We start from the raw sequence: 12,850 nt of genomic DNA, 5'->3' as shown, positions 1-12,850 counted from the left end.
GCGTGAGAGTTTTTCCCCCACAGAAAACGACTTGGAAAGCATTCATCCATACGGGAGACCACAGCAGACTTACTGAAATACCGAGTGTATTTCCTCTTTATAGTGAACAAATGCCACGCGAGGCTCTGCTGTTCACAACTACAAAGCTACATAACAACAGCTTCATTGTTCCTTCTTGAGGGAAACACCCAAGTAGTCTCGAGTTCTGAGCATGGATGTGATTTTGGTGGGGGATGGGAGGACATGCCCCCCCCCCCCCTTTTTCCAAAGTCAAGTTTTGACCCCTGCACTTTTTCCCCTCAAAACAATGTTACGCTATGTTAAATTGACAATGGTTGAGCTCTAGGACCAAGCGGAAAACAACCGTTTGTGTTGAAGCCTGTTTCCCATTAGAACATACTGTGAAGATACACCCCCCCCCCCCCCACCCCCCGTGTCCCCTTCCCCTCCTAAAGTGAAAATTACATCCATGGTTCTGAAGGTTGGAAGTCTGATTTTGTTTAAATACTGCAGAATATTTTTAGTTACTCCACAAATAATTTTATGGGTTAAAACATCTCCTGAAGCGCTTCAAATTTAGCATTTTGAGTTTGAGCATCTGGTTTTAATGAAATGCCAGTTCAAAAGGAGCCCTGCAGTGTTTACAGTCTTGGACTCGACACACGGGAGGCGACGTCGCCTCTCCTCCATTCATTTTCAATGAGACATGCGCGACAAAGCGATAATCGCGGGTCTCCCTCCTACTAAGCAAAACACGAAAAACGTGCGTGTGAAATTTTTCGCTCGTGCACGTGTCGTGCACAGACGATCCAGCGATGCGATCCCAGAAAGTTGAAACATTTTCAACTTTTCATTGCTGTCGCTCGGACGAGGACCAATCAACGGAGGTTTCATTCACTGACCAATGAGCGGGCAGGATGCTCCGTACACCTCCGAGCAAACATGGAGGAGAAGTTGATTACTATTATGTTTTATACAGTAAAATCAGAAGTAAGATTTCACATAAATCTAGCAGCACCTTGTGAAACATCATATCTACCACTTTTTTAACTCTGAACCGCTTAAATAACCTTAATTCCCTCCAACCTGACACAGCCAAACAAAACTACGGAAGTTTCGATTTCGCCATGGAACAGAACGCGTATCGCCTCCCGCGTGTCGAGCCCCACACGAAGGGCGACGGTGGCTCAGGGGTTAGGAGTTTGCTCACGCCACTTGCATTTCTCTTGAATTTAAAGTGAAAGCAGCAGAACCTTTCTGGTGATCTTGAACACATCTTTTCAAGATAACCAGTAAAGTAAAAATGCTGAAGGTGGTCCTGTCCTCCTGGTTGAGAATCTACAACAACACAATCCTTTACATTTAAGGGAAAGACTGCCTATGTTTAACTAGACTATTGCCAGAGCAAAAACAATCTTATTCTTAAATACCTGTGCTATTTGAGACACATTTAGCATGACATGTTTCCTGTCTCCTGAGACATGCTGGTATTGGTGTCTCAGGGGACATTTCATTGGAAGGAATTAGCTGAGGTGGTTCAGGCTTCTGTTTAGGATGTTTTCCAGGCATGTCCCACTGGGAAGAGACCCTGTACAGAGCCAGGACTCACAGTGGGGACTGTATATGTTCTCTGTCCTGGGGACACACATGGATCTCCCAGGAGAAGATGGGAAGTAGCACTATGGAAAGGAATGAATAGAATTACCTCCTGGATCTGTGACCTTCATGCCTTGACTTCAGATAAGGATAAAAGCAGAATGAGATGGAATCAGCAGGTGAACTACAGTGTCCAAGACCAATTTTTCCGCAAGCACTTCCAGGATTTGTATTTGCTAAAGGCTTCAGAATGTCTAAGAGCTTTGTGAGCAATTCAAAGAGACTTTTTCCTTGAGAGAAGGAAAGTGTCCTTGGGACATTTTAATTTGGGCTTCAGGAGTAAAGTCAAAGCTCCAGGACTATTAAAAATATTAGTCCCCTTGTCTCAGATTTCCCAGACTTCACCATCTGTCTTATATTTGATCTGTTTAATGTCTTGGACTCATTTGGTTATTGTTTTTTTTAAGCCACTAAAGATGTTTAGGTCTGTAAAACCTTTAGCAGTGTAATCTACATTCTTGTGGAAACAGAATCAGTAAAATTTATTACCTCTGACTCATCTTTGTCAATCCTATTGGCTGCTGATCATTGCATTTTCTTTCTTATGTCCAAAGCTAAACATCCTTTCTGTGTTTTTGCTTTCCTCTAGACCTGGCTGACCTTCCTCTGGTGAAGTTTGATTTCTCCTGCAACAAGGTGTCCACCATTCCAGTGTGCTACAGAAAAATGAAACAGCTTCAGTCACTCCAGTTGGAGAACAACCCGCTGCAGAGTCCACCTGCACAGGTAGCTGCATGGATCTGTGGATCAATTTTTTTAACCCTCCCACTGACTTTATGGGTGATCCTGTGAGAAAAGTTGACCATTGAGCAGGACTGAATGGTCAACTTTCCTCGCGAGGTCACCCATTAGGACAGTGGGAGGGTTAAAAAATGTTTGAAGGTCTCCTGTTGAACGCTTCTTGGACTTGTTTTCCCTTTCAGATCTGTATAAAAGGTAAAGTTCACATATTCAAGTATCTAAGCATCGAGGCGAAGATGCCTGACTCTTTGTACCTGCCAGCCATGGAGCGCCCTGGCCTAACACGTCCCACCACGGGCAGGTCAGTCATAGAGGGAGTGTCATTGTTTCCTTCCCGGCTAAAATGTGTTTTTTCCTCTTGTTTGTTTTAGTCTTGAAAAGTCTTTATGTTCATAGATTAGCATTTTCTTCTAATCATTTAAAACTCAGCTATAAAGCCATAACAGTGGCCAACATCTCTTACTATTAAGAATAAGAATACCTTTATGTGTCCCTCAGTGGGAAAATTGCATCATTGCCACAGCTCAAGGAGAGAGAGTAGTAGCACACAAAATACATCACATGAGAGTATAATTGTAAATAATTATTGCACATAATAACAATAGTAGTAGTAGTAGTGAAACTGCACATGTCGGTGATGATGTTTGTAGTGGAATATTACAGATGTATGGGTTCCATACTAAAGAGTCTTAACAGCGGCAGGAAGGAAAGACCTGCGGTATCTCTCATTCACACAGTGAGGATGGATCAGTCTGTCACTGCAGCTGCTCTCTAGAGCAGACAGGGTGTCCTGCAGGGGATGTGACTCATGGTCCAGCATTGATCTGAGTTTGTCCACCACCCTCTTGTCCCCCACCTCTCGTACTGAGTCCAGAGGACAGCCCAGGATAGAGCTGGACGTCTTTATCAACCTGTCCAGCTTCTTCCTCTCTCTCTCTCTCTCTCTCTGTGATGCTGCAGTTTCAACATTAGCAATGTTCAAAATAGGCTTTATTTTTTTGTTACCAATATATGACATACCAATATAATCTAACTCTTAATTTCCAATACCGATATAAACCAGTAGCAATATATGCAGGTTCCCACCCTCACATAAAGAAAAAATGATCAGTTTAGGTAACCAACATGACATGCACAGTGGGTATGGAAAGTATCACATGGCTCTAACTATTCATGGGGCTGGGATTTTAATGTGTTAATTATGATTAATTAATTAGAAAAAAATGACGCGTAAAAAAAATTCACGCATTTAATCGCAGCTTGCCTTTCAAGCAAGGCGGAACCTTTGTCATTGCATGACTTCCTCGTAGACCGAATATCACTGAAGGAGAAGTTGATTATTAACTTTACTTATATTTCAGTATTTCAACTAGACAGAGAGACTATTTAAAGGCTCAGGAACCGTTTGCAGGTGTTTTCTATTAGTAATTATACATTTTAGTTGATTTGGGTTTTGTTTCATATCACACAGTGACATATGAATAATTAAAATGCATTTTTTTATTAAAAGCTTTAGTTTACAGTAATAACCATGTCTAATGTTTGATTCTCTGTCTCATAATTTTAATTAAAAGTTTGCTTGAGAGCACATTTTCTCGAACAATTAAAATGCGATTAATTTAGATTAATTAATTACAAAGCCTCTAATTTAGATTACATTTTTTAATCATGTCCCAGCCCTAATTCAGACCCTTTGCTCAGTATTTAGTAGAAGCACCGTTTGAGCAAATACAGCCATGAGTCTTTTGGGTAAAGATGCAACATGTTTCTTACACCTGGATTTGGGGATCCTTTTCCATTCCTCCTCGCAGATCCTCTCCAGTTAAGCACAGCAGAGATGTTTTTGTAGACTTGGCCAGATCCGTGCCTTACCACAATTCTGTCTCTGAGCTCTTCAGGCAGTTCCTTTGACTTCATGACTCTCATCTGCTCTGACATGCATTGTGAGCTGTAAGGTTTTATATAGACAGGTGTGTGGCTTTCCTAATCAAGTCCAGTCAGTATAATCCACACAAAATCAAACACAGCTGGTCTCCAATGAAGGTGTAGGACCATCTCAAGGATGATCAGAAGAAATGGAAAGTTCCTGAGTTAAATATATGTGTGTCACAGCAAAGGGTCTAAAATTCTGTGTTTTTCTGTCAATATGGGGTGCTGTGTGTACATTCAAGTGACAGTGTGTATTTTTCCTGGCGTTAGGGCCAGCTGGATTTCTTACCCCCTTGACGGACCATTAGCATGGATAGGCTGGCGTTAGCATAGGAGAGGCTAGCCATTAGCGTGCCTAGCTGACTAGTGACTCTCTGAGACATGCTAATGGCTAGCTCTCCGATGCTAATGCCAGCCTATACATGTTTAAGGTCCGTCAACGGGGTAGGAAATCCAGCTAGTGGCACGTCTAGGCACGCTAATGGCTAGCCTCTCTGTTGGGGTCCTGCCCTCATGAGAAAATTACTACGCAGTATTTTCTCCAAAGGACTGTGCCATCTACGCCCTGAAGCTTGGGCAATAAAGGATATTGATATCAGCGCCAGCAGGGACTCCATGTCCCATGGTCCTCTGCAGCCGGCAGCAGCTTGATGACGTCATAAAGCGACTCCAAGTCTGACACGCCGCCAGTGGATATCGGCCCATACAGGGACCGCCCGCTGGACGAGTCTATAAAGCCAAGGCGCAGAGTGGAAATCACCCTCTTCCCGTCCAGTTCATCTGGTGAAAGGAGACCCCCCCACCTCTGCTCTTACCGCTCCAGACAGCGTGTGCTGAGGCCTAGCTGCTGACGCCATGTGATCTGCTCAGCCCCGGACACCGAGGGACGCCTTGTGTTCGTTCATTCAAGATTTTTTTTCCTTTTTTTATCTCTCTCTTTCTCTCCCGCTTCTCTAATAGTCCGAAACAAGCGGTCGACCATGTGACTGCTTTAAAATAACAAACGGTTTCTCTCTTCCGCTCTAAAAACGCCAATGGATCATGTCAAAGTAAGCCGTTCCTTTTATTGTTTAATATCTAAGTTTGTTCATGCTGTGGCCAGGCTGACAGACTGTTCAGATATGTGATTTGCTTTTATGACTGATCTGTTGATTTTTTTATCTTTGTAAAGCGATTTGAAGTGTTTTGATTAAGTTTACTGTGAACGTTTGCTCACACACACACACACACACACACACACACACACACACACACACACACACACACACACACACACACACACACACACACACACACACACACACACACACACACACACACACAGAGTTCGATCCTTTGGTCAGCCAAACAAAGGATCTGCCATTTTGTTTCAAAACTCCCTCCAGTTTGGTAATCAGCCTATCTCTGCCTGATTACATCATCAAGCAGCCTCACTATTGCTGGATCACATCATCATCTCACCCCACCGGTCTGATTAGATTGTTATTTCACATTATCATTCCATGGTTTCATTGCTTGTTGTTTGTTTGATAAAATCAGTTGGTTGATATTGATTGGCTAGCACTTTGAAGGAGCTGAAGTGATTATATTAGTTAAGAAATGTTATTGCCAATTAAGTTTTGTCTCAAGTGAATTTGTCTGTGTTGGATAGAATATGACCGCTGCTCGTTAAAAGAATTTTACGAACTTTAGACAGATCGATACAGGTTTGGATTCATTTTTCCCCTATTAAAGGGGTGGTGCCCAGAGGCATATCCACGGATATTCTAATTACGTAATAAATCTGTAAATTTTTCCATATTTAAGAATTGTATTGATGAATCGAAAGAGTAAGTAAAGCTTACAAATTATTTGTTGGCTAATAACCACAACACTCTCCAATGCTAACACCAACCCGTCCAGGCTAACGCTAGCCTATCCATGCTAATAGACAGCAGAGGGCGTGTGTGAACCAGTCAATGACCAGCCGAGGGCGGCTAGTCCCTAGCGTATCTAGTAATAACGCCGGTAAAGGTGCTATTTCTCAGTAAGCAGCGACAGCCTCTCAGTTACCGGCGCCAGTTTATCATTAATCAGATCAGTAGTTTGCTTCGGAATTTGCATAGCCTCCTGCTGCTGGGCAGTAGTCTTCATTTTGGCCCCCATACCTTGCATAGGTCTGACCCAATACGGTGCTCGCCACCAGCACAGCGAGCAAGAGAGAGGGAGGGAGGTCACCAGATCTTTTTAATTTTCGGGACAAGCAGCCGAAACTGGGAAGGTCTGTGAGGGAAAACTAAATCACAGGAGATTTCCAAAAAGTTAGAAAGTTTCGAGTTCTTCATGTGGTGGTAAACCAACACCATTAAAGGGATTTGGCTTAATGAGCTGCTAACGGTAATGCGACTTTACTCTTACCCGGCGTATTTTACTGTTGTTCTGCTCACCATGCGACTCCAAACCAGGCCCGTGTAATTGAGGTAACCTTATACTCTTTACAACAGTGGTACTCAACCTTTTTTCACTTATGTACCCCCCGTGAAATATTTTTTTCAGCCAAGTACCCCTAATCAGCGCAAAAACATTTTTGGTTGTAAAAAACAAGACCTTAAATAGGTGCCTTCAGTGACTGATTTATTAAACTTTGAAACTGATAAACAAGTACAAAATTCAACCATTTGGGGGAAAAAAAACTATTTTGAACATTTTAAATGTTAATACTCCATAACTAAATGTATTGGAAATATTTTTCATCACTAAAATGTGATTCTAATTAATTAATTGAAAACAGTCACCATAAAACTATTTAAAACCATAAGATTACCCATTGAAAAATCCATAAATGTGCAAATCACTGCACATTTTTTGTAGTATCTCTTGAACTTTTTGAAAAAAAAATATATATAACTAGGAATATTAAAATATATATATATCAAATACGGGCCAAAGAAATGATTAAGCTAATTATAATTAAAGATTTGTGCTCATAAAAAGCATATCAACATAAAGTGTTCTCTTTTGGGATCATAGTATATCTGTTCTCTAAAAGAAATCATCAACGTCATTTTAAATAACAATTGCTGAAAACAAATGTAAATCTCAAAATATATTTTTTAAAATCAAAAAGAAGACTGAAATCTTAACATTACTGCACTGATCGGAGTGTTTTTACAGACTTTTTAGTGAGACACTTGGGCTTGTGCTTCACTGAGGATCTTTTTCATCCTTGGTGGCAGGGAGGCAACTGCTGTGATCAAGCTCTTTTTAGACACAGTCTGCTTCTCTGATGTACCCCCTGGAGTTTCTTTACGTACCCCCAGGGGTACGCGTACCCCCATTTGAGAAAGGCTGCTTTACAAGCACGCCTTTATCTACGCGTCCTGCTCTGCAGCAGCTGCTGCGTATCGTCCAGGATACAACATAGCTGTAGACAAAGTAAACACTTTTATCAAATATATCCAGCTCACCATACAAATCCATCTTTTTCCTTCCACAGGGGTGCAATTAATGTCCTCCAAAAATAGTTTGTCCACAAGAAGTCTCACATCCGTCTGAAAACCTTTGAGAAAAAAAACAAAATACTTTGCACCTCTTTATTACAAAGTTTTTATCAAAACCTCGGTCAACTTTTGCAGCACCAACCCTAATATGGACATCGTACCTGATCGAGTGGGTGACGGGTTACCTCTCTGCTGACACGTAAAGCCGGGCGGACACTGTGCAACTTTTTCTCTCAGCTTCAGCTCACACTGTGCGAATTCCCCGCAGAGCAAATCACAAGAGTCATGTGTTCACAAGAGTCATGTGTTCACACTGTTCGTCTGGTAGCTGCACGCCGGACCTAAAATAGAATAGCAGTTTCTGCACAACACGTCAGACTTTTTTGTGTTGTTATTGATGTCTGCTGTCCTTCGGGAGAACTGCGGATCATGTTGAGTTTATTTACCTCCGACACTGCAGCAGGACCTGCGACTGCACACACCTGTGTTGACGCTCAGACGTAAAGTTGTGCAGCTCTAGTCTGTTGGGTGGTTTTAATGTTGCCAGGAGTTCTTAGATAGCGGTTTTAAACTCGATGAACAGGTCGCTGCGGTTGTGGGTTTATATGCATGTGTACAAGTATAGTGCTCGTGGAGCTGTGATTCATGCTTTATAACTTGTTACATCGCTGTATGCTAGGTTAGATCATTCTTCGATGCGTTGCTTTTTAGCTTAGCTTTTAACTGAATACTCTCACTTTTTAAATGAATTAATTACTTAGTTTATTTATTTTATTGATTTAATGTATTCTTTCTTTGTACATGCTTTTTAAACAGTTTTTTTTTTACCATAGATTTATGATCAACATTATTTTAACATCTATATAACTTTTTATATTACAATTCTTATTTTAGCTCTTTGGATTTTATATTTTAACCTTAATTTAACCTTTTTCCAGTGTTTCCTCTGTGGGAGCCCTCTGCCCCAGCAGCGGTGGTCGGCTGTGGCGGTCATGAGTGCTTTCCATGTGTGCCTAGGTGGAGGTGGGGGTCTCTGCCCTCCCTGCCCTGGGCGCCCGGTGTCAGTGCCTCGGCTGCTGCTGTGGATCTGCTGCTGTCAGGGCGGATGGCTCCCCTGATGGTGTTTCCTTATCCTTAGCTGGTCCGGCTCATCTGATCTTAGTCAGTCATGTTTATTTTATTTATTTATTTTTTTTACCATGGGGAAGGGGGCATGTGGGTGTGTGTGTGTGTGTGTCGGTGGAGGAGTGTTGTGAAGGGGTTTTATTGTCAGACTGTTTTAAAAATTCTGGGGATGGGAGGGAATGTGGAACCCTTTTAATTTGTTAAGCACTTTGAGTTGCATGTATTGCAGGATTAAGTGCTATATAAATAAAGTTAATTCATTGATTGATTCATTGATTGATTGATTGAAGCCGATGCTGCAGCCCGTTTGCTTACGATGAATGCATCGCTGCAACGTTATCTCTCTGCGTTTTTAGCCAGGTCATTTTAGGTTTAATTCTAAGGTTTTATCTTTGCTTTTTAAATTGCCAAATTGATGCATTGAACTTATATAGCGCTTTTCTAGACACCCAAAGACGCTTTCACACACTCTCACATTCACACACTGCTAGTGATGGTAAGCTACTTGTAACCACAGCCGCCCTGGGGAGGTCTGACAGAGGCGAGGCTGCCATTTGGCGCCGTCGGCCCCTCTGACCACCACTAACACAGGCAAGTTGGGTGAAGTGTCTTGCCCAAGGACACAACAGCAGGATACCCCTGGCGGGAGCTGGAATCGAACCCATGACCCTCCGATCATGAGGCAACCCGCTCTACCACCTGAGCTACTGCTGCCCCAAATTGTCAAGCTCCTCCCTTTTTGATTGAACTGTTCCTGGAAGAAAGTCTAGGATTGAGTGAAAGGGTCTTTTCTGTCTTCGCCCCATGTTATGGAATAATTTACCTCTAATTATAAGGAACGCCGAGACTCTGACAGATCATATGTTCCTTTTAAAGACTCATTTCTCAGGAAGCTGGTGGCATTTCAGCAAATATTAGACCGTTTATAGTTTCATGAATTATTCTCAGAGCGGCAGAGACAATGAAAGACAAGAGAGTCTTTCCTTTGTGGTTTTTAAGTGTTATTTACCAAACAGCTGTTCTTGTCACAGGACAGACTCTTTCTCAGTCCAGAGAGACACGAGAACAGACTGATGCTCTATATAAAAGTCTGATCCGAGAAATCAAACAAATAAAAGTGAAACAGAGACTTTACCAGAATAAAGGAGGTGTGATTGTCTGAGGACGCCTCGATTCTATGTTCCATCACACAGCTAGCTCACTCCAGAGGGGACCGCCCTCCGTTTCAGTGTGTCTCTTTCACTTTAAGCACACACACCCCTCCTGTGTGCGTGTATGTGTGTGTGCATGTGTGTGTGTGTTCAGGCATGTGACTTGTGTAATGTGTCTGCAGTGTGGAGGACATAGAGCAGCAGAAGAAACAGGACAGCGACTCAGGAGTCGGCAGCGACAACGGGGACAAGAGGCATTCTGCCACTGAGGTAGTGCACGTTTACTTACGTAGCAAGTGTTTGCGCGTGCGCATGCATGTTTAGGTCCAACGTTGTTTATGTACACATTTAAAAAATGTTTATTAATAGAAACTGTGAAACTTTAATTTACAAACTCTGCTCTCAGTATCAATCATAATTTTATTATTAAGAATCATAATAATAAAAATAATGATCATAATTATTATAACATTCATCAGTCATTTGTGCTTTTAGGATCTACCTGTTATTTGAATTGGGTTTGTGTTTATTTTAGCCATCAGATGAAGACAGCCTGAGTCTCAATGCCCCGATGAGCAACATCACAGAGGAGGAAGGAATCGGTAAAGACGACTCCAGCGAACACATCAGCTCCCTGACAGGTACGCGCTCTCACGACGGACATCAGCAGTGGCAGACACCTGAAAGGATTGAAGCTTGGGCTGTGAGCTTCTGAAGGGATGATACACTTGGGAAAAATACTAGTTTTATCACTTTATAGTACAAGCCCTAATGTATATTAGCACAATAAAACATGTCTCCCCCTTTTACTTAAATAACAGATGTTGCTAAAATCAGCAGCTAGTATAACAATGATTCATTTATCTTAATTCTTGTAGATTTTTTGCTAGCAGTAATTTTAAAGCCAACTCAACTCTCCCACCATCCTCCCTTACACTCTGCCTCTCAGAAATCAAATCATGGTTCACCTTTAATTTCCTCAAACTCAACGGCAATGAAACTGAACTTCTTCTAGTTGGTACTAAATCCACCATCTCCAAATCTGACAGCTTTTCTTTAACTATTGACAGCGCCATAGTCTCCCCCTCCCCTCAGGTCAAGAGTCTGGTTGTCATCCTCGACAGCTCACTTTCTTTTCAAGCTCACATTAATAACATAATTCGGTCAGCATACTTCCATCTTCGTTCCATAAACCGTCTCCGCCCCTCCCTGACCCCTCACACTGCCGCCATTCTCGTCCACAGCCTCGTCACCTCCCGTATCGACTATTGCAATTCACTTCTTTATGGTCTCCCCAACAAACTCCTTCATAAACTGCAACTGGTCCAGAATTCAGCAGCCTGTATTATCACCAGAACCCCTTCCTTTCACCACATCACCCCGGTTCTCCAGCAGCTTCACTGGCTCCCAGTTAAATTCAGGTCCATCTTCAAAATTCTCCTCCATACCCTCAAAGCAATCCATAACCTCTCTCCTCCATATATCTCAGACCTTATAAGTATTAACACCCCCTCCCGTTCTCTCAGATCTTCTTCTTCCATCCATCTTGCGGTTCCTTCTGCCCGTCTCACTACCACGGGGAGCAGAGCTTTCAGCCGCTCTGCTCCCCGTCTCTGGAACTCACTTCCCCCAGACATCAGGAACATCGACAGTTTTACCCTTTTCAAAACCAAACTCAAAACACACATGTTTAAATCTGCCTACAACCTCTGATTTTATTGAACTGTTTCTCTCTTTGTTTTTTCTTCTTTGCGTTTTATTATGGTTTTATTGCTGTTTTAATGTATTTTCTGAACGTATTTTCTGTCAAGTGACCTTGGGTGTTCTGAAAGGTGCTTTAAAATAAAATGTATTATTATTATAAAGCAGCTAAATTCTTTTTGAAGTGAAAAGCAAAAGTCGGAGGAGGCGACTGACAAATGCTCCATCTTATGAATATAACAGTGGTGTTCAAATCTGTTATGAATCGAGTGAAATGAAGTTGTTTTAAGGCAGCAGAAATCTCTGACGCCCTTAGAGAACTTGTGTCTGCTGCTGGTGAGATCCCAACTCCACTGAACACCCTAACCAGAGCCATGATCTGTCTGTCACGGTCTGTGGGGTTCTAATAGAACGGCAGCAGCTCCCAGGACACACGGTTTAAATAGACTTTAATTAGGTTAAGCTGATGGCGGGTCACATTAACCGAGTCTGACAGCAGAACATGACTTTAGATAGTTCTCATTGCTTTAGCAGCATGATGAGATTAAAGGAAGGAAACGTGTATAAGCATTATTTTCTATAGCAGTAAAAATGATGATTCTAATTTAGATAACATGAAAATTCTAGGATTTTATTTAGTAGGGATGCACTGACACCAGAATTCCCCAGAGTACAGCTACTTATATTTGAGTACTTACTGATACCAAGTACCCATACGAGGACTAGTGAAATGAACTAATGGAATGTTGGTTTTCATTAGAACAGAAATAATCTTGACGTGTTTTTACTAGTACCTTACTACCCTAACTACTGACATAGAACCACGTCGTTTTCTGATTTTGCCAAAACTCACTTTACTGGATGTGCATCTTTAAAAGTAGCATCAACAGCATCATTTACCTGTACGTTTCACCAAAGTACAAACGTAATTAGCCGTCGGCCTTCCTTTAGTCTTGTTCATACATCTAGAAACACCCGCCCACTGCTGACGTAGCTCCACTGCCACCCAGATGCTGAAAGTCACGTTGCTGCATGTCTCCTCCTCTTCTACATTCATTTTATGGTTCT

At 42.0% G+C, this 12,850-nt stretch overlaps 1 protein-coding gene across 8 annotated transcripts in view; it reads left to right on the top strand.

Moving 5' to 3' along the window:
* lrch1 (leucine-rich repeats and calponin homology (CH) domain containing 1) overlaps positions 1–12,850 on the top strand; it is a 106,354-nt gene that overhangs the window by 63,176 nt on the left and 30,328 nt on the right. For all 8 annotated transcript variants that reach the window (XM_015965793.3, XM_015965790.3, XM_015965787.3 and 5 more), the window contains exons 5-8: positions 2,246–2,382; positions 2,580–2,698; positions 10,264–10,351; positions 10,617–10,722. In XM_015965793.3, coding sequence (XP_015821279.1) covers positions 2,246–2,382; positions 2,580–2,698; positions 10,264–10,351; positions 10,617–10,722 — 450 coding nt within the window. The remainder of the gene's footprint in view (positions 1–2,245; positions 2,383–2,579; positions 2,699–10,263; positions 10,352–10,616; positions 10,723–12,850) is intronic.

This window comes from Nothobranchius furzeri, chromosome 14 (assembly GCF_043380555.1).
Source record: "Nothobranchius furzeri strain GRZ-AD chromosome 14, NfurGRZ-RIMD1, whole genome shotgun sequence".
In the NCBI taxonomy this organism is placed as follows: Eukaryota; Metazoa; Chordata; class Actinopteri; order Cyprinodontiformes; family Nothobranchiidae; genus Nothobranchius; species Nothobranchius furzeri.
Note: the sequence above shows the minus strand (reverse complement) of the source record. Positions and strands in the feature narration are given on the sequence as shown.